At 38.4% G+C, this 24,768-nt stretch overlaps 1 protein-coding gene across 1 annotated transcript; it reads left to right on the top strand.

Moving 5' to 3' along the window:
- Window positions 1-2,414: 2,414 nt before the first annotated feature.
- On the top strand, window positions 2,415-21,260 carry LOC137002205 (uncharacterized). Its single transcript, XM_067361720.1, has 8 exons — window positions 2,415-2,513; window positions 15,209-15,417; window positions 15,503-15,557; window positions 15,763-15,881; window positions 15,958-16,184; window positions 16,720-16,879; window positions 17,046-17,153; window positions 17,497-21,260. The coding sequence occupies exons 2-8, from the start codon at window positions 15,216-15,218 to the stop codon at window positions 17,592-17,594; spliced, it is 969 nt and encodes a 322-aa protein (XP_067217821.1). The 5' UTR covers window positions 2,415-2,513; window positions 15,209-15,215; the 3' UTR covers window positions 17,595-21,260.
- Window positions 21,261-24,768: the final 3,508 nt, after the last annotated feature.

Below are 24,768 nucleotides of genomic sequence, written 5' to 3'. Positions count from 1 at the left end.
ACGATAATGAAGATGCTGGGTGGGAAAGGGTGGGAGATGGAACTTCCTCACTGAAGTCGATCAGCCAGTCCTCATCCTTCGTTGTCGTGACTCCCTCAGCCGCTGATGTCGCTGACTCACACCCCTGGTTAGATTTGCAGTAGGGCTGCACATCCGGGGCGAGGGTCAGCTCTGTTCTCTCTTCCTCTGGCTCTGGCTGACGCGTCGTGGCGGGTGCTGGCTCACCGTCTGCATGGGGCACGCGCAAATTCTCCATGGTCGAGGGTGTTGCTATGGGCTCCGGGTCTGGCTGTGCTCCAGATCGGGGCGCGATGCTCTCCGGACACCGAATGACAGTTTCTCTCCAGTTCAGTCCGGTGGTGTCTGGGAGGTCGAGGCATTGGAGGAAAGTAGCCCCGATCAGGAACAAGGTTTTGAGCGTCTCGTCGTCAAGGGTACTGGTGACGGCCAAACAAATAATGTCTTTCACAAAAGAAAAAAAGGTCTGGGCTCTCCTGAGCACAGAAGAGCATTATTGCCCTCCCGTTCATTTCGGGCGGTCTGATCATCTGTCAGGCTGTGTTCACGAAGGAAGATGAAGAAGAGTTAAAAAAAAAATCCATGTTTAATCTAAACAGGCAGATACAACACAACGTATAACAACGGTGATCGGACAAAGACTGAGTGCACGGCAGGAACTTAAGTAGCAAACATAACAAGGGTAATTAAATAGGACACAGGTGATGAACTCATGATGAGGAGCGGGAAAACAGAACAAAGGAACACGTGATGAGTGACAAACTGAAAGTCCATAATAATGAAAGTAAAACAGAACATAAATTATTCTAATATGATGATTTGCTGCTCAACATTTTTTGACGTCAATGCATGCCATCTATTCCCATCTTTCAAGCTGTAATTAGTAGCTCTATGAGCACATACATGCTTTTTACAAGTTAAAATTTACACGTAACCTAATCGTGGTAATTACGACATGGCATGACCCTCAAGGCTACAGGCAGGTGATCTTTTTTCATGGTTGGAGATAAACTCTGCAGGACAGCATGACTCCAGGACTGATGTTGCCTATCCCTGCTATAAATATAGAAGCGACTTTGCCCTCATCATTTACAAATTAACAGGACACACCTAGACACTGTTAGGGTGGGGTCAAGTATTTCTAAAGGAAAGGACAAACTATGAACATGAGACAATCCTGCTGCTCTATCAAAGATGGCCGTAGCCCATGGTTATCAAGCTTCAGAAAAAAATAAAAAATTATTTTATTAATAAACATGATCAATATGGCTGATTAACTATATTCTTAGAATAACATTAGTGATGTAATTTTCTTTATTTTTACTTTTTAGTCTTTAAATAAATATCAATATTCAATTGTAATGTTATCACAGCTTGTCGTAATTGCACGCAAACTCGCCTGAGCAAACACAGAGATATAAAAGGTACATGCAAAGGAGAAATGCAAACAATATGCAAACTCTTGTTCCCTTAACATTTCCATATGTGAGTCAATAACAAAACTACTGCTGCTGATGTTCATCAAACAGAGTCGAGAGGTTTGGTAAATTAACTATTGTACAGTTTTATTTAAACATTTATCATTTCTACACAAAACAAAAATGGACAACTGCCATCTTATGCGTCAAACCCCCACCCAGGTAGTGTAATGTTAAAGCTTCTATAAATGGAAATCAATTTACTATATACTGAACTAATGATAAAAACTCTTAATCTTTGTCCTGAAGATATCATTGTTTCATAATCATATTCTTTCTCATGACATTCTCAGTTACCTCAGAAATGTAACAACAGTTTATTGAATGATAACAGATCTGAAGCCTTTACATGCAATAATGAAGATGTTTGATTAATATGCATGCAACCATTAAACAAGTTTGATCACCTCCATTTGGCCTATACAGGGCAAAGAGACCTAAAGAGCACTGTTTGCTTTCACTTCATGTGTTTTCACTTTTGCCCTAAACATGTTCCTATTATTTATTTATTTTTTTTCAAAACTAAAGTTCAGGATTAATAATTAACAGTGAAGCTGAAGAAAATTTGTCACAGTTATTTAGACTTATTTAGGAAATAAGTCTAAAGTGTAAAAGCTTGATAAGGTTTATTATTAAGGAATATTATGGAATAAAACAAGCAAATAAATACATACTATATAGGCCTAATCAATACATAAATACATACTACTGATTTTACAATTATTCTGTGCAATGTAATTCAAATAAAATGTAAAAAGGAGAAAAATTCTCTTTCCATTTGCTTAACAGACCAATAAGTCCACACCTGTAACATGTGACTGTTGCATACGGAGAGCATGACAAAGGAGAAAACAGTCCTTGGGGGAGTGGAAGGAGGGAGGAGCCATGGTGGAGAAAACATTATGAACAAAACATAATCCTGACAACACACAAAGGTGAATCAGATAACCTTACTTTGAAATCTTGCTTGACTTGACAGCTGAATTGACGTCAAACACATTATCCTGAGATAAAAAGGTAACTTTCCCTTCAAATTATTATGATGCTTAAAGTTAACTAAAATTCTAAAATTTAGTTGTCTAAAAATTGATTTTGTCCTTTTTTATACTAAAAACAATCCAAAGTAATACATAATAATATTGTTGTTTAATTTATCTGTCAAACATTTAACAAAGCATCAAAGGCACTCATGTAGAGTTTTACAAATCCATTGAGCGCTAACATTAAAAAAACACTATTTAGTTGTTGTTTTTTTCCATTTCTGCAACATGATCTTGTGAGAATTCCTTTTTATTTTATGTAAAGTATTTTATGTAATTACTTATTTTATGTAATTACTTTTATATTTGGACAGTAGATTGAAATAGGACTGTTTGTGCCTAACAACTTAACAATTTAACCATGTACCTAATGCATACTGCCAGAGAGCAGTATGCATTATACTGTATGCATTTAGAAATTGTTTAATGTTAGGTTTAGAGGTAGGAGTGGGACTAGATTCTCAAAAATATCCATTTAATTCTATACTGTAACAATACTGTACCATGTACATTTTACTGAACCTGTTACATTTTATTTATTTATTTTATATTCAATAAAAGTGGTTATGTCAAGGCATGGGGACGGGTAGGGTTAAGGGTCTAAAATAAATCAATGAAAAACTATACCAGCTGTAAGAATCTTAATGCCTGCATGGTTAAACAGAATTGTGGGAAAAACAGAGACATGATAACCTGTCTAATAAGTCAGATAACATTGTTGTCATACTCACGACTCAAAATTACAAAGACAGGGAATACAACAATAGGAAACAAATTTTTATTTAAAACACAGTCTCAGTAATTCTTTCAGAATGCAAAACAAGTTCCTACCCTCCATCACTCTTTGTTTTGACAGGGACCTTTGGTCAGTGAGAGATCTGTTAATGGCCACACAGACAATACATTTTATCACCTGAAAATGTTAATGGACTTAAAGTCCCCCTGAAATCAAAATGTAATTTTTTTTGCTTTTAGTATTAAAGGGGTCATGAACTGCGTTGTTTTATTGTTTTATAATGTTTCCTGGGGTGCATGTTAGTATGCTTTTTACATCCAAAATTGTCATTTTCCTACCCTGATTTTAGCCCTCTGGTTTGAACGCTCTGTTTTAAGGGGCGTGTCTGCTGTGATTAGCTAATGTCTTTCCATTTGAAATAGCCAAGTATTACTCTCTTTTAGCACGTTTTTACTATTACAGCTCTCAAAGTTAACTAATCGTGAAAAGTGTTGCGTCACATTTATATCTATGGCATTATATTTTGATTGTGGCATGAAAGGTTGCAGTGATGAACGCTGTAGCCGATCACATTGAGTGCATGAAAGCAGTGATCTCATCATTGCAACTCAATTTCTGTACATTATGCTTTCATCTTCAAATGCAATATAATTAAGAGACTCATTGAATAAAATGGGAGTTTTGCGCGTATCAGTCACGATAAACTCGTGCTGTTTGACTGACAGCTTCAGCGTGCGCTGTTCCAATGATTGCAAAGGGAGCTTTCTTTGATCGCTTTCTTGATATAATTTAATCACTGTTAAATAACAGAATATTTTCATCCTACTAAGAGAAACAACGCAAGTTGATGTTTAGTCACTGGTTTGATTTACTTACACAGACAAAGAAATCTGAATTTTAAAGAACATTAGAAATAACACAGTTACTTACATGTTGCATTACTGTCGAGTCCAGGCACTGCACAATATTTTGCAATCCTCAACGGCATGTTTATTGGTTTATTGCTTGGTAGCTCGATCCGGTTTAGCACCACGTAGGCCTATATTGGACTAACAAGGAAGTTTTCAGTTCTGAAACTTACTGTCGTGGGGTGGATGAAGGGAGGACTCAAATTGCGGTGAACAAAAATAATAAGTTTATTCAGGACCAAACCTGACACACAAATGAAACAGTCAAAGTACAGGTGGCAGTGTGAGGAAACTGGTGGCTCTCGTGGTATCTGCGCACACACAGCAGACAGGGGCAGGAGAGACCACTGAAAAAAAGCAGGAGAGCAGATGACCCAGCAGAGGACGAGTACGAGCCCAGCAAGAGAAAATACTTGCATGAAAACTCCTCGTCTAAGGGTCCTAAACACAAAGAACAAACAGGTGAGACACAGAGCAAAACGTAGAGCAGACACGTAACATCCACGCGACATGAAGTGATCAACTGACAACAAGGGGAGACACAGCTGGGCATATAAAGGGTAAAGGGAACGAGCGACAGGTGTGGGAGATCAGCTCGTGATTAAGCACCCTAGCACTGATTGCTACAATCACGAGCTGCTGAAAATTGACAGGACAAGACAAACAACAGGAAGAGCCAGTGTCACACCCTGAATAGTGACACTTACAGGATATTCTTATAGTATGATGACCTCTTATATGTCAAAAGCTCAAGGAAAATTTGATTTCTACATTCCTGTGTAACACTTTGCAGTTCTTTGTTCAATTCGCACCATCAAAATGAACCAAATGAAAAGTTGGCTTCAAACTTTGAGCACGAGTTGAGCACACACAGGCAGCTCTCGAGAGAACAGCTCACTCTCAGAGTGTTCCCCGCGGATCTGGTCCTGCTGCTGCTGAGGCACAGCGAAGGCTGCATTCGTGGGGATCACAAATGGATCTGGTAGAGGGGGTTGAGATGGGCTCTGCCTTATCTCTTCCCTTACCTGCCAGACCCAGTGTCTCTCCTCTGGCGGTGGAAGCATGCGCTGTGGTTTCTTCCGCCCGGAGAGAGACACAGACGCTCAACGTATCTTCCTCCGAAGAGGTTGATGTGGAGAGCGTCGAGGCTGGTGATGAGGAACCACCATCTTCATCTCCAGCTTATGAGGAGCTGCTGGAGGTGGTGACTAGGGCAGTCGATAAGCTGAAAATAGACTGGCCCATGGAGAAGTGCGAGTATAGACCAAAAAGCAAACTCGATGAGCGCTTCCTCCCCGCACGGTCACTACCCCAGCGTCGGGGTCTGCCGTTCTTTGCCGTTGTGTTTCAGCCCCATAATATTGCTGTAGAGAGATGTTTGGGGGGTGAAAACACGATATTGTACTGGTCTGTTCCACGACCTCGACACGTCGGTGATAGATGAGAGTGGGGAAGCGACATTCGAGTGCATCCAAGAGCTGCGCAAAGCGACAGATTTAGCTCTCCGGGCCACCAAGGAGATGGCCAAGTCAGTCGGCCGCTCTATGGCAGCCTTGGTGGCCACGGAGAGGCACTTGTGGCTTAATTTATCTGATATGAAGGATAAAGACAAAAATATCCTCATGGATGTGCCACTGTCTCCTGCGGGCCTATTCGGCGACGCAGTATCTACTGTCGTCGATAGGTTCCAGGAGACACGCAAACAATCAGCGGCCTTCCAGAAGTTTCTTCCCCGCTGCGTCCATCCCCCCGAGGCTGCTGGGCGGTAGCAGCCTCGGCCGATAGCAAGCTCCTCAGCGCACAGAGCGCAACAGAAAGCCAGTGTGGCCACCCGTGCTCCCCCACAGAGAGCTTGGGGACCGGGGCGGTCAGCACAGGCGAAGAAGAAAAAGTCCTGACGCCAGCCGTCTAAGACTTACGAGGGCAGCTCCCCCCGGAGGGGTTTGGATATTAAAAAATCTGGTGTCTGTTCCCCTTCGGTGCCCTCAGGGGGCCGTCCTGCCAACCCTGCCACCCAGTGTGCGTCAGGGCGCAGCGGTTTCCACCGATCTTCTGAGGAGGGTCGGTTGTCACACTATTCGCTTGTCTGCCGGTGTGCCGCGTCAGACAGACGAGCCAACTGCTCAAAAAACACCAGAGACCAGTCTTGAGAGACTGGTTCCCTTAGTAGAATTTATGGAAGAATGGAAACTTCTCCTGAACATTTCGAAATGGGTGCTGCTCATCATAGAACAGGGTTACAAAATACAGTTCGGCTCTCGGCCGCCCAGTTTCAACGGGGTTCTTCCCACAGTGGTGACCCCAGAGCAGTCTCTGGTTATGGAACAAGAGGTTATGACACTTTTGCAAAAAGGAGCTATAGAAAGGGTTCCTCCTCCCAGCAAGCTGTCAGGTTTTTACAGCCACTACTTCATTGTTCCAAAGAAGGATGGAGGGTTGCGTCCGATCATAGATTTACGTGTGCTAAATCGATCTGTACGAAAGTTAAAGTTCAAAATGCTTACACTCAAACAGATTATCCCACAGATCAGATCCGAGGACTGGTTTGTGGCGATAGACCTGAAAGACGCATACTTTCATGTATCCATTCATCCTCATCACAGGAAGTTCCTCAGGTTTGCTTTCGGGGGCGAAGCTTACCAATACAAGGTTCTTCCCTTCGGCCTATCTCTATCACCCCACACGTTCACGAAGTGTGTGGATGCAGCTCTGGCTCTGTTGAGACTCCAGGGCATCTGTGTACTGAACTATATCGACGACTGGTTGATACTAGCTCAAACAGAACATCTTGCAGTTCAACATCGAGATGTTGTTCTGTCGCAAATGAAGAAGCTTGGGCTGAGGCTCAATGCAAAGAAAAGTGTGCTGGTTCCGAGTCAAATTACCAACTACTTAGGGGTAGCAGGCATATTTATCCCCTGCTTGTGTGAGTTCCATTTTCGGGCCGTGAATGGGGTGAAGTTAGACCAGTCACTCACTGTAAAACAGTTTCAGAGACTGACAGGTCTTTTGGCAGCTGCGTCCAACGTGATAACTTTTGGCGTTCTGCACATGAGACCCTTACAGTGGTGTCTCAGGACCAAGGGGTTTTCTCAGAGGGGAAATCCTTTTCGCATGATCAAAGTCACGCGGCGATGCCTTCGTGCTCTGGTCATGTGGAAAAAGCCTTGGTTCCTGTCCCAGGGACCTGTGTTGGGGACTTCTTGTCATCGCGTAATGCTTACGACAGATGCTTCCCTCACGGGCTGGGGGGCGATCATGAGTGGTCGCTCAGCTCAGGATCTATGGGAGGACCATCAGCTCTCCTGGCACATAAATCGGCTGGAGACGATGGCGGTATTTCTTGCATTGAAACACCATCACGTGTTGATCCGCATGGACAACACGACGGTGGTCTCATATATCAACCATCAGGGGGGTCTGTGGTCTCGCCGACTTTGCAACTTGGCCCGTCGGATACTCCTGTGGGCCCAGGGAAAGCTCCTCTCATTGAAAGCAGCTTACATCCCGGGGCATTTAAATGTGGGAGCAGACGCCCTGTCGAGGCAGGGGCTGAGGCCCGGGGAGTGGAGACTCCACACCGAGGTGGTGGAGCTCATCTGGAAAAACTTCGGTCAAGCGGAGAGAGAATGAGCAAGAGTCGGGAGAGTCAACCCACTGTCCACTGTGGTACTCCCTAACGCACCCAGCACCTCTGGGTCTGGTGGCCGAGGCTACGTCTGTAGTTGGGACAGAGTTCCCATCACGTCATTCGACGTAGCGTCGATAGTTCCCACGAAAGGGAACGTCTCGGGTTACGTCACGTTGCCATACCCCCAGCATACCTGTGAGCGTCTTGCTTCAGCCATAATCCAGAAGCTAGCGTTCTTTGTTCTGGGTATGCTTTATAGTTTCCTGGTCCATGACGTCACCCGCCTCTGACGTCTCGTCTCATCATTGGTTGGATACAGAGGTGCTTCACGACGCAATCATACAGAGGGTTCCCATCGCGTCATTCGACATAGCGTCTCGTTCCCTTACTCAGGGAACAAGGGTTACACCAGTAACCCGAGACATTTTCTTTCAAGCGACCCACATTGGAGTAAGAGATTCATATTATAGAAGGTCAAAAAACGGATCATAGAGGGGCGTGGATTGCAGAACTTCACACACTGGATGAGAAGCGCCACATTTTAAATAAGAAAACTTTTTATAATCCTCCATTATAATGCATTTTCCTTTCCCCAAATCATTGTTAATGTAGGCTACATAAAGACTTCATCTTAGTCTGTAAGATTGTTGGACATTGTTGATATTTGATATCAACTCAAACAAACCCACCCCTCTGCATTGCTCCACCTCCAAAACTCACACTCCAATCCTAACCACCCTGCTCTGATTTGGTCTCGAACCCCAGCCCGTCTGCTGCTGGCATGCAAGGCAAGTGCACTATCAATGATGCTAAACACCTCATTTCCTAGTGACTGTCAGTTGCTCATTCTCTCTCATCGACCGTTATACGCCACCTAATGCTGATTGGTTAGACGTTTGTTGTTGGTGACGGCCCGACTAACTTCCAAACTGTGTTTTTGAAAATTCTACTGAGTCCAACCTTTAACCTTTTATAAATTAGTCGATTTATAAATGTCTAAATGTTATAAATGAGTCTATTCAAAATATTTATTAATTTAAATGAATTATGTAAAAAAAAAAAAAAGGTTTGAAATGAATGAATGAAGACTTGTTTCATTCAGAGTTTTTGAACAAATTTCATCATATAGGGCCCTATGAAATCCGTTTTATTTTTTCCCAAATTCCGTTTTATTTTTTCCCAAATTCTGTTTTTTCCGTTTTAATTTTTCTGGATTGCGTTTTTTTTTAAGTTTTATTTATTTTTATTTTTTTTAACTCCATTTTAATGGTTAAATTAAATTTTAGTAATCAAAAAGCATGTCTAATTAATTGAAATAATGAATCTTGTCCAATTTATCAACAATTTATTAAAAGTTTAACAAAAAAAAAAATTTTTTAGGGCCTTATGACATACGTTTAATTCTTTCTCCTCAAATTTGATTTTTTTTTACCAAATTCTGTTTTCTGGATTCCATTTTAATGGTTTAATTACATTTTAATAATCAAAAAGCATGTCTAATTAATTAAATTCTTAAAGACAACAATATATATTAATTTAAAAATATATTTTTATGAAATGTTTTTTTTTTTTTTTTTCCAGAAATTCTGTTGTGTACTTTAATTTTTCCAGCAATCGAATGAACACATACCATTTAATTTATCTTTTAATCATTATATTAAAATTTTGCTGCATTTTGCTGCAATATGTGCTGCACAACAGAGCTTTACTGTTAAAATTAAAACATGGAAGAAAAACAGATTACTCCTTAAAAATATAGTTTTAATAATGTATTATTAAATAAATTTATCTAAATTCTACTGTACAACAGTAATATGTTTCTGTCAAGTTAAATCGAACTTTTATTTTGACGGGTTGCCTAGAGCTTTGAGTTCCCATTCAGTCAGTCACGGTCGACGTTATGTTGGTACTGACGTAATGGGGTCTCACATTGGGCGTGGTCCAGCATGTAAATCTCACTGGCCAATTCCCATTGGTTTGTTTTGTATCCCTTGGAGGTGATTGGGCTCCCAAGCGAGACCCCATTACGTCAGTATCGACGTAACGTCTCAGTTCCCTCCTTCAGGGAACGGGGGTTACAATAGTAACCTAGACGTTTCTCTGTGTTTATGACGGTAGTTTTCTCAAACAAAGCAGTTAAATGCTGATGAAATGACTTTCAGAGCAGCTCTGGAGATGAATTTCGTGCGTTCATATAGTGAGGCGACAGAGGACGAAAACACCACACATGCTTCAGCGTGCGAGCGCCCGCATGAGGTAAAACCGTGAGGAAACCGCGCTTCCGCATCATTCATTTCAGAGGCACACAGGATTCATATTTAAATAACATTTTTGCGGTTTAATATTCACGGACACTAGTCTATATCACGATTTGATTTAAGTGTACTGACCTGTTTTTAATTCATTCATCAAAAATTTGACAAATTCCATGACATTCTGCGTTATATAGTAAATTCCGTTTTTATGACTGGATTCCATCCGCGTTTTCTGCATCGCGGAAATCATAGGGCCCTAATCATATAGCTATATTTTATCAATAGATACAAATTTTATCAAGCGTAACATTAGTTTCCAAGTGTAACAAAATTTTAGTCACATTTCGCGTGCTTATGAGTACACACTACACAACAGTGAGGGGTCCAGACACCCACAGTGCAGCGGTGTGGGTATTATCATTCCCATACGCAAAGCACAGCATTCAGTGTAGCTTTTGAAAGGGAACGTCTCGGGTTACTTGACTCTAACCCTGTTCCCTGACAAAGCGTACACAAGATGCTGAGGATGTCCCAGGACCGTTCTTCAGACAAAGTGATACCTGAAGATTCACCTGTGGCCCATCTTATTATAGCCTCTGATGAGCACGCATTCCATTATGCACAGTATTCAAAGCTGGCCATGCAAAAAAGTATTCCCACAGAGCAAAGCGCAGCATCTCGTTCCTGCATTATCAGGGAACAGGGTTACAGTTAAGTAACCCGTGATGTTTTTTACCTAATCGCAAATATTTAATGAACTATTTGATGGACAGTATATATTGTGTGGATGTGTGAAACACCACGTTATAACAGAGTTGTAAAACTCATTAGTGCCAACTAGTGGCCGATTTCTTTCAAAATTCTTACAGAGTTCTAGGGCCATAAGTCGAACATGCCCACCGAGTTTCATTCCGATCGGCCTCCGATAACCTTAGCTGCTTTTCCACCATCGGGCCGAATAGTTCTTATTGCATAACCATTCCATTTTGTGCTAATCCGGGCCAACTGGTATGGTATGTTCATGTCCTCATAGATAGTCATGGGCCCTCGGACGAAGATGCTGCATGCCAATTTTCAAGTAGATTGGACTAATAGTGAAGTAGTTATAGCTGTTTTCATGTTTTTTTTCCTTTTATAGCGCCACCAAGTGGTCGGTCGCTGCGTCCTTTTTCATGCAACCACAGAATGACCTCTTACATAGGTGTTCTGAGTTTGGTGAAAATATTTAATTCCATTCACAAGTTTTTAGTAAAAGTGTCTCCACCCACTTCAAACGTTTTGGCGGCCCTTAGAAACAGTGAATCAGAATTTCAACTTTTTTTGATAACCTAGAAAAAACCTAGATGAATTCCAAAACATCGCCATTATATAAGACACTTGAGCTTATGCCTAATGGTTTAGGATTTATGAGCCATTTCATACTTTTGACCGCTGTAGCGCCCCTGTCAGGTTGATCGGGGCAAGCCTTGGTCACGTTGCAGACTGTTTGAGTACTACCAACCCTCAAAGTTTCAAGTCTCTATGACTTTATTACTCTTTTTTACTCTATGGTTTAGTCTGCCCAATTACTTTTAGGGAAGAATGCTGATCCTTGGAAAATTTAACAATCACAATATTGTTTCAGCGCTATGTGCTTTAACCCCTAATAACAAAAAGTAAATAACACTTCCTTAATTTACTAACTTACCCTAAAAACATGCAAAAAAGAATTAACAAAAGAAAAAAAGGTGCCCCCCTCCCTACAAATTATAAATGAAGTTTTCAATTTAACAAAAGAGTGAATAAAGAAGTCAAGTAAGTCAGCAATACTGAGAGTTTAAATTAACATTTTAGAAGGAGCACAACAACAGTACTAACTGGAACTCTATCACAGGTTTCAGCTTTTAACTCTAAGTATCTGTTAGTAAACACCAAAACAACAAATAGCAACAATTGTGTTGGGCTGCAGAGACTGTCCATGTGGGGCGCAAGAAGTGGCCCTGCCTCTCTTCTCTCATCATCTGTAGTGATGGGCGCTTTCACAGGCCTCCCTGTGAGCGAGTCCCCATCTTGTTGGGCACTTGGTAGCCAGTAGATTCACTGTCAGGTAACTGGCCTTAGCAGGTCTCCCTTGTAGTGATATCTGATTAGTGAGATCGCTCATCCACGAACACAACATCCCTGTGGGCAGATTCCCAGTATTTGGGTACTTGGCAGCTAACAACAGTTTGCTATCAGAGAGGTGGCCTTAGCAGGGCTCTCTGAAGGTGAGCCCCAACAGCGTGGAAACTTGGCAGCTAGCAAGCACTTGTTCTCAGTTTGTTGGCCTTAACAGGCCTCTCTGGGAATTAGCAGGCCTCCCTGTGGGCGAGCCCCCATCGTTGCAGGCTTTGGACAGCCAGCTAGACTTGCTATCCAGTAGCTGACCTTATTGGGCCTCCCTGAGAACCAGTCCCCAATAATTGGGTGTGTGGCAGCTAGCAATTACTTGCTATTAGATTGTTGGCCTTAGCATGCCTCTATGCAATGTTTGGGTACTTTCTGCCAGTAAACATTTGCCATCGAGGTGATTGGCCTTAGTGGGCCCATCTGAAGGCGACCACAGAACGGGTAATTTCTCTGCCAGCAAAGACTCGATAACATGTAGTTGGCCACTGTAGGCCTCCCTGTTGCAAGTCCCCTGCAGTTGGGTATTTGTCAGCCAGCAAGTTCTTGCTGTTATGTAGTTGGCCTTATCAGGCCCCCTGAGACTGCATGTTACTTTGTGTCGCTGGCATGGCTAACATAGATCACCTTTGGAATTCTTGCCTATAGCCTGGTTGACCTAATAGGTCGAGATTTTGACTCCCCTCATTCTGAGGGTGGGTTTGAGTACTTAGCTCCCCAAGTCTGGTCAGAAGTTCGAAGGCTTCTCATGAGGCCTCCCAATTAGATCAGCCCCTAGGCTGGGAGCACTCCCTTCACAAGGGTCCCTATTAGAGTGCACAGCTTCCTCTGAGCCTTGAAACATAGGTGCTTGTAGATCCTAGGATCAAGCAGATTAACTCCCCTCGCTTGCAAGGGTTGATAGCGCTATACTGCTCTCCAGGTTGCCCATCTCTAAGATCTCTGAGTTGGTTTTCTGCCTCTTTGCAGTCCCTCTTTCTGGATGTCTCTTCGAGAGACAAATGTAAGTCTAGAGACTCTGTTTCTAAGAAACAGACAGGTTGCGGGCCAGAATAGGCTACTATGTTCCCCTGAGAAGTGACTGGCTGCACTGTAAACCCTAATGCTCAAAATACTTAATTCGTTTGAGTAGGACAAACTTAAATTAAACAAATTAGTTCAGTTAAATTAACAGTTATGAGTATTTAAAACTTTCTTTTACTTTTGAGTTCACAGCACTGACATATTTCAAGTAAACTAAACCGTTTTAGTTGCAGCAGATTTCTAATTCCCAGCATGCTTTGCATCAGACTGTATAAATGCTGAAATTAAGTGTTATTTTGTGTGTTTTTGCATAAGATTGACATAGGGAGACATAAGTTAGTGTTTAATGTTGTGTTATGTTGGGATTGACAGGGGGTTCTGTTATGTTAGTTTTGTAGGGTTACCATTCTGGTGAAGAGTAGACCGTGTGGTTAGGTTGAGGATGGGCTGCAAAACTTTTAAGACCACATATACTGTATGTTGTTTGATTATATACATGCAAGTATATATTGACAGTCTCTTTGATAATTATAATAGCATGTGTTTTTTGCTAACTAACATTTAACCAAGATTGGAATGTGATGTTTATGTAAATTAACTATATGTACTTGATTGGGGCGAGGCTGAGAACTGTGGGAGCGAAGGAATGCCAGTGATGTGATTGTTAATGAGAGACACCTGTGCACCACACTAGCATTGCTCCACTTCCATGGCTCTCGGCCCCGCCCCACTTGTCACAAAAAAATTAAGTTCTACTAACTTAAAAAAAATAAGTTAGTTAACTTAAATGTTTTGAGGTAATAAGTTTCCTCAAATGTTTTGAGTATTCTGAACTTATTGAGTTTTACAGTGTGGGGTTCCTTCGGGCTACCTAGCCACACTCCCTTAAAGAGACCCGTTCTGTTGAAGTTGTTGGTTCCAGGCTTTTGAGCGGCCTTGGCAGGCATTCATGTATAAAATATGGAGACCTCTTTGAGGCTTATAGCTTGGGCTTTGACTGTAGGGAGTGCTGTTGCTGATAGCCCACTGGTGACCTGTAGGGAGAGTGGTTCTGGCATTTCAGTTAAAACTGCTTGATTCTGACAATTTTCACTGCCGTTCTTTGGCATGCACTCCCCTCAGCATGGCGACATGGGTATATTGTTCACCTAGCATTTCCCTTTCGAAAGGGAATATCTCAGGTTATGCATGTAACGTAACTCCCTGAGAACAGGGAACAAGATGCTGCTTCTCCCAGCCATGTCTAGAGGCCTGCCTGCCAAACCGTCCCTTCAGACAATAAGTGGATGACATGTTTTCTAGGTGCCCCTTATATACTCTTTGGTCACACCATTATGATGTCATGGGCTGTCTCCGGTCAGTATGATTTGGCTCATGTGGAGGCATTCCCCTAGCGTTTTGATGCAGCGTCTCGTTCCCTGTTCCCAGGGAATCATGGTTACATGCATAACCTGAGACAATTTTTGCTTATATAGCATTTTTAAGAAATGGGAAAAGAGAGTCAAAATTATAAACAATTAAACGAAAGATGTCACTGTTTCACCATTATGTTCAATTTGTTTGTGTTCATGGACATTTAGTTTGTAATTCTTTAGTACCTGGATTTGTTTCCCTTTTAGTTTGTCTGGTCAAGTTTGCATATAGTGTTTTACTTATGTCTCTTTGCCTGTTCTGTGGATTTTTATCATTAAACCTTGTTGAAATTTTATTCCTGTCTTCATCTGTCTTCTTGCAAACACCTCACAACAAAAGGCCTCTTTCAATTTCAGAACATCGATTTTCACCAAAAGGTGATATTGGTAATTTAGGAAAGCTGACCAATCAGATGATCTCAATTTCATGATAAATTTCTGACTAAATAAAAATTAATTCTTTGATGACCTTAGATGATTTGATTAATCAATGTGCAAATTTATGATAATTTACCTGAATATAATTGCTATGCTGTTGTTTTTATTTTCTTTTTTTTACTAGGTGGACCATGTATGCAGTTGTCACCCTGCAAGACACAGATGAGGTGATGGTGGTAGCATCAAACTGGTTGAGCACAGACAAGAAACAAAGTTACTGGCCCCCATTCAAAGCGCCAGAGAAGTTCATGGATGCTGTTCAGAACAGACTTAAACCTGAAACAGGAGGGAAGCCATGGGAGAAATTAAATATTAGTTTTCACACTGAATATGGTGATGATTACAATTTTAAAATAACTGAATTCTTACTGTCTGTTAAGTTCTCAAATAATGTAATAAAATCTTTATCTTACTGCAGTCTCATTTGACAAGGCAAAAGAAGAGAAAAAAGTAATGAAAGAACAAAAAGAATGGTAATTTACATTTTGTGTGTATTTATATATATATATATATATATATATATATATATATATATATATATATATATATATATATATATATATATATAATTTTTCCAATAACTTTTTTTTTTTTTTTTTTTTTTTTTTTTGACATTTGAAAAGCTGAAAAAACGTATTTGTTCTGTTTTGTTAAAGTATTGCTTATTTTTAAATAAAGGTCAAATAAAGGCTTTGGAATACTAAAAAGACAAAGACTTGAAAATGCTGTAGGAATGTTAAAAAATCAGTTACAACAGTTTCCTCCAGTACCACCTGTGTCTACATCCAGAATGGATGGTGAGTCAACTATTTTATCAAAATCAGTTGTTTTTTTCCCCGTTGTAATTACAGCAAAACTTATTTTACACAACAGACAAGAAGGAGCTCCTCCAAATGCTGGGAGACATCAAAAGTATGGTTCAGGAAAACTCTGCCATGTTAAAGAAACTACTGAAAGATAACACAGTTTCTGAAGCCCCCAGCAGTACCAGTGTGCTCTCTAAAGATATTAAAACAAACCTCAATCTGCCTCTTAAAACCTTTGACGATGTGGACAGGATTGAAAGGGAGCTCAACACTGCAGCATCACGCAAAAAATATGTGAGTCAACACAGCATTTATAAAACATATACCCCGGTTTCATAGACAAGGCTTAAGCTAGTCCCAGCCTAAAATGCATGTTTAAGCTGTTTTAACTGAAAGTAACTTGTACTGACAGATCTTAAAATATGTCAGTGCCATTGTTTTGTCTCAAGATGCACACCGGTTGTGTTTTTTTCTAGTGTATGTTTATAAAAGCTACTTAAAAATCCTAATTGAACTAAGGCCTAATCCTGGTTTAGTCTAAGCCCTGTCTGTGAATCTGGTCACAATTACGAAATAATCCTTACTGGAATGTTCCTCTTGTTCCATGATCATTTACAAAACAGACAAACAAATACATAAAGTATGATATATTGAGTCAAAAGGATTATTTTTGTTTATCTTGTAGAACATTTTATAGCTGATTTCTACTTGAAAAAAGTCCAGGAAGACCATTATACTGTACAGTACAGTTGTCAATATACAAAATATTTGATCATTCAATGCATGATTGGCAAGTTAGTATCAAATATCAAAAGTATTTTCCTCACAGGTAAAATATCTGTCAATGTTTGGAGGCTTTGGGCCCAGGGACATTATTAAGAATATTATGCAGAAAGTCCTAACAGATGATCTGGCAAAGGAGTTCAACTGGCAGGGGAGAGGAGATAAAAGACCCTTCTCTCAGCTCATTTTAGCAGATGTAATCAGAGGTAAAGTAAATGCAGCAAACACATATATTTCACATATATTTTGTCTGCAGTCTTCTTCACATTAAAACATCAATGGCAAACGATTAAAACATATTTAAAATACTCTGAGACCAATTTGACCTTGTAGAGATTACAAACTCTTAAAATCTTAAGTTTCCTTTTTCAGATGCTGCATTTAGACGAAATGTAATCAGGGTTGACTGTGAAAATGAAATAAAAAAATATCTGAGTTACAGAGCTGATCGACTCAGAAAGAAACCAAGAGAACAAGGAGGTGAGTAATAGATATTATGTGAATGCACTCATAGGACCATTTCTCAGATATATTTGAACTTTGAACTGACATGCAGAGATTTCCTCAGTTAAGCTCATTTCCATTTAAAACAAATCAAACAGTGTTGAATGCTTAAACAATACAAAGTGTTACAGTATGTAATGCATACACATATACAGCACATTATAAACTTTTTTTTTTTCTCCAAAAGAAGGTTGAAAACACAATAAAATCGCTTGAAAATGTGAACAACATCTAACGTCATGTTAAAAAAGAACACCTTCAATCTAAGTTAAGAAACCATCACTACATATTTCTGTGTATAATTGTCATCCCTCTGCAGGTATTGGGCCTGTGGTCCCAAATGTGATTGCCGCAACATCAGTGGACGATGATGAAGAGATGGATGAAGAAGAAATTTGGAAACTCCTTGCTGACTGAGTTTTCAATCATCAATCATGGGTCACATAGACCTAATTACACATGAAATATCCATTTTGTCAAGGAATACATGTTATTTTGGTCAGACATGTTTAGACCTTACAAACCTTACTATTTTAACATGGTGAACAGCTGCTGTGCACCAGGATGCCAGAACAGGCAGGGGAAAACAAAAGGGAAATCATTTTTTGTCATATTCCTAAGGATCCCGATAGACAACTGAAATGGTTCACTGCAATAAAACGTGCTAACCAACACACACACACAAAAAAAAACAACAGATTGGAACAGGTTGTATTTATGTTTAATAGTAACCCTAAAATGATATGAAAAAGTTTAAAATGTGTTAAATAACTGGGCTGATAGGCTATATTTTAACGTAACGCTACACATTATTCCACCGGTCACAATTGTGGCCAAACATAAAACAAGTTTTCACACACATTTCCATAAAAAAATTCAAAAAATAATAATTGATTATTTCAAGAGGGAACTAATGACACCTCATTTGGATATTTTCTTGCATGGGAAAAATTTGGTATTAAACAGGTTAAGATTTCACAACATTTATGATGTGTACTGTCCTCACGTGATATAGCTATGCTGGCTACTTACAAACAAGGACAGCTAGGGCCGATTACGTTACCTAACAACACAGTTGACTTACCCTTCCAATGACGACTAAGCAGGTTTTAGCCAGCAGACTCCAAAGTTGAATATTCATCACAAAATCAGATTGTGTCCATTTGTACCCCTCCAGGTTTTTCTAGGTTTTTAAATAGTCTCCGGATGAGGGAAAGTTGATGAGGTCATTGTACATATCAAGATACTGCAGGTCAGAAAAGTTATACTATTTTTAACTAAAGTGTGCAGTGAACTCTGTTGCCTTGAGACTGATGCTGGCGCCGTTCATTTCATATTTGCTCCCGGCTGTCCCATGCTCAGCATGGTGTTATCCCAGTGAGACCTATGTAGAATCACTTCTGCCGCCTGACAGAGAAAGATGCATAGAAAACCTGAGCCGTATTGGATCGGATTGTTCGTACAGTATCTGTGACTGGACAAAGGACCCAATGGCATGGCCAGAGATGTCATTTTCTCATCAAAATGCATGCTGCTTGCCCAAATATTACATAGCATGAAAGCCTACTTCATGAATCACCCAGTGTTTCGATGGAGACGTTTATTCAGCGTTCATGAAATTAATGGATTTAGAGTATGTATTACATACATTTAACGTTTTAAAATTATCATAAAACAGTCTTGTGCTATGGAATGGATATTTTTCTGAATATGCTGTGTGCAATGCAAAGGGCATTCATGTTTAAATGTGTTTGGGTTAGAACAGTAACATGAAATACGCAGAGTCTAACGTCAAATGTTAATTTACTGTGCAGTACCATGTTTAACAAACATTTGTCAAAAGCCTATGCCAGTTAATGAGCTGTTTGGCATCAATGACACAAGTTTAGATCAGTCAGTTTTCTGTTGTCTTGCATGCAGTAGCTTTATTTTTTATTTATTCGTTTTTCTTGTTGTTAGTACAGCCATGCACGAATGAATTCCTAGTTCCTAGGGTTTCAGCATTTACATTTTACAAAGCAAATTTGGAGTTGACATGTCAGTGTCACAACATCATTCAAATTGCCTTCAAATTACTGACAGTGGCAAAGTCTTCTTTTTATTAGTTTTTTTTTTTTTATAGCAATCATCTTAATCGAAAGACTGGGTGATTATTATGAAGTAGGCTATGTCATGTAATATTTGGGGGAACAGCAAGCATTTTGATGAGGAAATGTCATTCGTACAAGTGTATGTGACTTATATATCAGCTTGCGATATTGAAGCACAAGTTAACATGAGCCCAGCCCTTCCCATAATGAAATAAAGAAGAGTACATCAATAACCATTCTGTCATTTTGTGATAGCATCATGATAAGATGCTTTAAGGATGTTGAGTGCTTTTTTGATGCAGTTCAACTCCCATGACAAATATGACTTTATTGTCGTTTTTGTTAAACTTTTGCAATTACAAGTGATGGAATCCCATGTTTTTTAATGTTTAGAGGTGCAAGACGCCATACAGCAACTTTATGGCACTGCACCAAGCAAAAATCAATTGTAATCATTACAAAAATCAAGCACCAAACAACATCTATGCATGTTAATTCGAATAGCTTGTTTTCTCCCACGGCATAAAAGGATATGACATTTTGGTGGGCGTTCCCAGTAATACTGACCAAGTCTGATGAAGTGACGTTTCAACTCATAGTTACTGTGGACTCTTTTGAGAATATGTTTGAGATCACGAATATGAGCCAGATGCTGTATGTACTGAGAAATGAGCTCTGACGAGAGCAGTGATGATGGAATAAAACATCTGCTCAAACGGAACCCTTCCAAGCTCCAAAAAGTAACAAAATATGCTTTGTTTTATTCTTATGTAATTGTTACTCAGATATCAAGAGTTTTATATTATCACGACAGGTAGAGAGCCGTCCATGTTATATATATAACCAGTTCAAACGTGTAAGAATGATTGGCGAAATATTCATGCATTTAAAGGTTAAGTAACCATTGACTTTTGTCTCAGTTAACGCCTAATTACTGCTTATTAAAGGGGTCATATAATGCCACTTTTACTAGATGTAAAATAAGTCTCTGATGTCCCCATAGTGTATGTGAAGTTTTAACTCAAAATACCCTACAGATCATTTTTTATAGCATGTTAAATTTGTCACTTTTTGAGGGTGAGCAAAAATGCTCTGGTGTTGTGTGTCCCTTTAAATGCAAATGAGCTGCTGCTCTCAAGAAAAGGGCAGAGTTTCAGGAGCTTATGTTAGCCACTCCGTTTAACGTTACCTCACGCAGACTCACTGAAAATGTCAGAAACTGTTCAGCCTTTTATGTTCAAACCGAAGGAGTTCAACTGGCAGGGGAGAGGAGATAAAAATGCCTTCTCTAGGCTTATTTTAACAGATGTAATCTGAGGTAAACTCACTGCTTCATGACCACTTTCCGCATACCAAGAAAGTTTGTATTTACTTATGTTTTGTCTGTATTTGTAAATTCAATGCCTTGGTAAACTCTGTGATGTCTGCTAATTTGATCTTAAAGGTGCCCTAGAACCCTTTTTCACAAGATGTAATATAAGTCTAAGGTGTCCTCTGAATGTGTCTGTGAAGTTTCAGCTCAAAATACCCCATAGATTTTTTATTATATCATTTTTTAAGTGCCTATTTTGGGGCATAATTAAAAATGCGCCGATTCTGTGCATGTCCCCTTTAAATGCTCCCCGTCCCCAAGCTCGCAACTCTATAATACATTGTATAAACAAAGTTCACACAGCTAATATAACCCTCAAAATGGATCTTTACAAAATGTTCGTCATGCAACATATCAGATCATGTAAATATGGTATTTATTTGGATGTTTACATTTGATTCTGAATCAGTTTGATAGTGCTATGTGGCTAATGCTAACATTACACACTGTTGGAGAGATTTATAAAGAATGAAGTTGTGTTTATGAATTATACAGACTGCAAGTGTTTAATAATGAAAATAACGACATGGCTCTGGTCTCCGTGAATACAGTAAGAAACAATGGTAACTTTAACCACATTTAACAGTACATTAGCAACATGCTAACTGGGGGATATATATATTATATATATATATATATATATATATATATATATATATATATATATATATATATATATATATATAAATTAAAGGAATACATTAAAAAGTGTACATGCTTGCAAAATTCTAATAGCTTTTTGTTTCTTTGAGGGCAATATAGATTTAATATAATATTTCACTTCATTTTTAAATGCTATAAAACATGTTTTTTTACCTGAAAATTTACATTTATGGATATGAAATTTGGCCATTAAAATAAAAAAATTAATAAAATAAGTGCAAGTCTGTTTATCTTTGGAGTTTACAATAATGCCTAAAAGAACATCTTTCCACTGTAAAATAAAATTTCCATCAACATTTCTAACAATAAAGTCAAGTACATTTTGCCAAAAAAAAAAGATACATAAGCAGTGCCAAAATAAATGAACAGCTGTCTCCGGCTTCTGCTTGCAAAAGCTACAGCTTACATCTATATCTTTTTTAAATTTAATTAAATAATGTTTAGCAGGGTATATTTTGTGGAGAAGCTTAAAAGACACTTCTTTAACCTTGTTTGTTAAGAGATACCGGTTAGGTAGAAGCCAGACTTTTTTCCAATCAACATCACTCACAAACTGATTCCAATATAGAATTACATTTGGTTTCGACACAACATCCTTCTGGAAAAGAACTCTTATTGATCTATTATAATTATTACAAGAGAAACATATTTTACCTACAGGGGAATGATTCGGTGAGAGGCATGGAAGTTGCTGATAATTAACACTTTTTTTGTTGTTTATACAACATGCATATTCTAGAAGGAACTGCACCAAAAACAGTTGAAAATTCCTTTGGTGTTATGGGAATATTCTTTTTTTTTTTTTTTTAAGAATTCCTCATATGTAAAAAGAAGACCCTCTGAGTTAAATAGCTGATCTACTAAAACAATATTATTGTGAAACCAATTTTCGAAGAAAATAGATTTTTGTTTATATAAAATGTCCTTATTATTCCAAATAATGTAATGGTGTGGTGAGAAGTTTTGTTTGAAAATCAGATTCCATGCAAGAAAAGCTTGACGATGAAATGCAGAGAGCTTCACTGGTATTTTGTTGATATCAAAGTTACAAACAAGAAAGAAATGTATACCGCCCAGGCTGGATAAAATATGAAAGGGAATTACATTCCAAATAGAAGTTGGATATTTAACAAAATGTCTAATCCAATTGAATTTAAATGTATTGTTTAGTGTAGTAAAGTCTAGGAAGTTGAGGCCACCATTCTCATACGAGTTCATTAAAATATTTTTCCTTATATAATGTATTCTATTTCTCCAAACAAAATTAAAGAGCATCTTATCAATCTTCTTTGATATTTTATCATCAACATGAAGAACCATAGCTGTATAAGTTAGCCGAGATATACCTTCTGCTTTGGAAATCAAAACTCTTCCTCTTAACGATAAATCCCTTGAAAGCCATTGGTTTAACTTCTTTTGAGTGTTTTGAATAATAGGATTAAAATTACATAAACTTCTATTCTGTTGATTCTTACTTACTATAATTCCTAGGTATTTGACTTCCGTTTTGACTGGAATGTTACAATAAGATGCCACAGAACATTCTTTAACTGCCATAAGTTCACACTTCTTTATATTTAAGTAGACACCAGATGCTTTAGAAAACTCTTCTATAACATTAATTGCGATAGGGATTTGGTTTTCATTTTGGAGAAAAAGGGTGGTATCATCTGCTAATTGCGTTATAACTAATTCTCTATTCATAATAGACATACCTTTAATCGCACTGGTTTTAACATGATTTGTAAGGAGTTGACTTATTATCAAAAATAAATATGGAGAAGCAGGGCAACCCTGTCTAATCCCTCTAGACAAATGAAATCTACTAGAAGTGCCACCCAACAACTTAATTGAACTGTTGCAATTCTTATAAAGGGTTTTAATTGCGTTAGTAAAGAAATTTCCAAAACCAAATTTTACAAGTGACTCAAAAATAAACTGATGAGTCAAAGGCCTTACAGAAATCAAGAAAAAGAATAAATCCATTGTCTACATTAAATTCTGGATAATCCAAAATATCTAACACTAATCTTATATTGTTTGTAATATGCCTGTTCCTCATGAATCCAGATTGTGTTTCTTCTATAATTGAATCTAACACAGATTTGAGTCTTTTAGCAAAAATCAGGGCAAATACTTTATAATCATTATTGAGTAAACTAATTGGACACCAATTATCAAGAAGAAATAAGTCTTTTTTTTTTTGGTTTGGGAATTAGTGTGATTAATCCTTGAGTTAAGGTGGGAGGAAGGCACTGATTAATAATACTTTCATTAAACATTTTGAGTAAAAAAGGGGCCAAATCGTCAGCAAATAGCTTATAAAATTCTCTGGTCAAACCATCTGTACCTGGCGATTTATTATTTTTCAGATGATTAATCGCCTTGATCACTTCCTCAGCAGAAATAGGCATATCACAAAGTTCACTTTCGCTTTTGTCAATAGTTTTCACCTCTATAGAACTCAAAAAAGCATCAGAAATAGTTGGGGAGTAATTAGAGGTATATATTTTCTTATAAAATTCTCAACAATAACTAGAAATTAGTTTATAGTCCTTTGTTACAACCCCATTCACATTTAATTTACTAATGTTGTTATTAATATGGTGCCTATCTAAATTAAAAAAAGTATTGTGAATTTTGCTCGCCTTCTTCAAGCCAACGTCTCCTTGATTGAACAAATGCACCTTCAGCTTTCCTTCTGTTCATCTAGTTTAATTTGTAGATCTGATAATAATAATTTTTCTTCATCTAATAAACTGTCTGGACACTTATTTGCTAATTTTGTAATTTCAACAATAATGTTGGTTTCTTCAGCTCTTTTGTTTTTGGCTAAACGGCTTCCAAATTTTCTTAACCCTTTGATGCGCAAGCTATGAAAACCCCTTCTAATGCGCAACATGGGTCAAAAATGACCCGTATTCATTTCCTATGTAATTTCAATCATGGTTGAGTGTTTCTTTGCTGAATCTTTGAAATAAATGTATTTTATCATTCATTTGTTCCAGGTATTCTTTAAATATCTTGTTTTTGATTGTCAAAAATCATTATGTTCATTTTTTCTTTCTTACTTTATAAACAAACACAGTTTTTGTATTTCTACATCAATTTTACACACATGGGTCAAAAATGACCCGTATTCATTTCCTGTGTTATTTCAATCATGACTGAGTGTTTCTTCACTGAATCTTTGAAAGAAATGTAATTTGTCATTTATTTATTCCAGGTATTCCTTAAATATCTTGTTTTTGATTTTCACAAATCATAGCTTTTGTATTTCTACATCAATTTTACACACATGGGTCAAAAATGACCCATATTAGAAACCATTGCAAATTTTCGCAAGTAAGAACATATTTACTGCAGACAACTACTCATCCGCCACACATTTCACGTCTCAACATGGCTGCTTTTGTATATTTGATGGATGAAAGTCATATTATATTTCATAGGCTATATATTATAT

The sequence above is a fragment of the Chanodichthys erythropterus genome, chromosome 15 (assembly GCF_024489055.1).
Source record: "Chanodichthys erythropterus isolate Z2021 chromosome 15, ASM2448905v1, whole genome shotgun sequence".
NCBI lineage: Eukaryota > Metazoa > Chordata > Actinopteri > Cypriniformes > Xenocyprididae > Chanodichthys > Chanodichthys erythropterus.
This window is presented reverse-complemented; position numbering and strand designations above follow the sequence as displayed.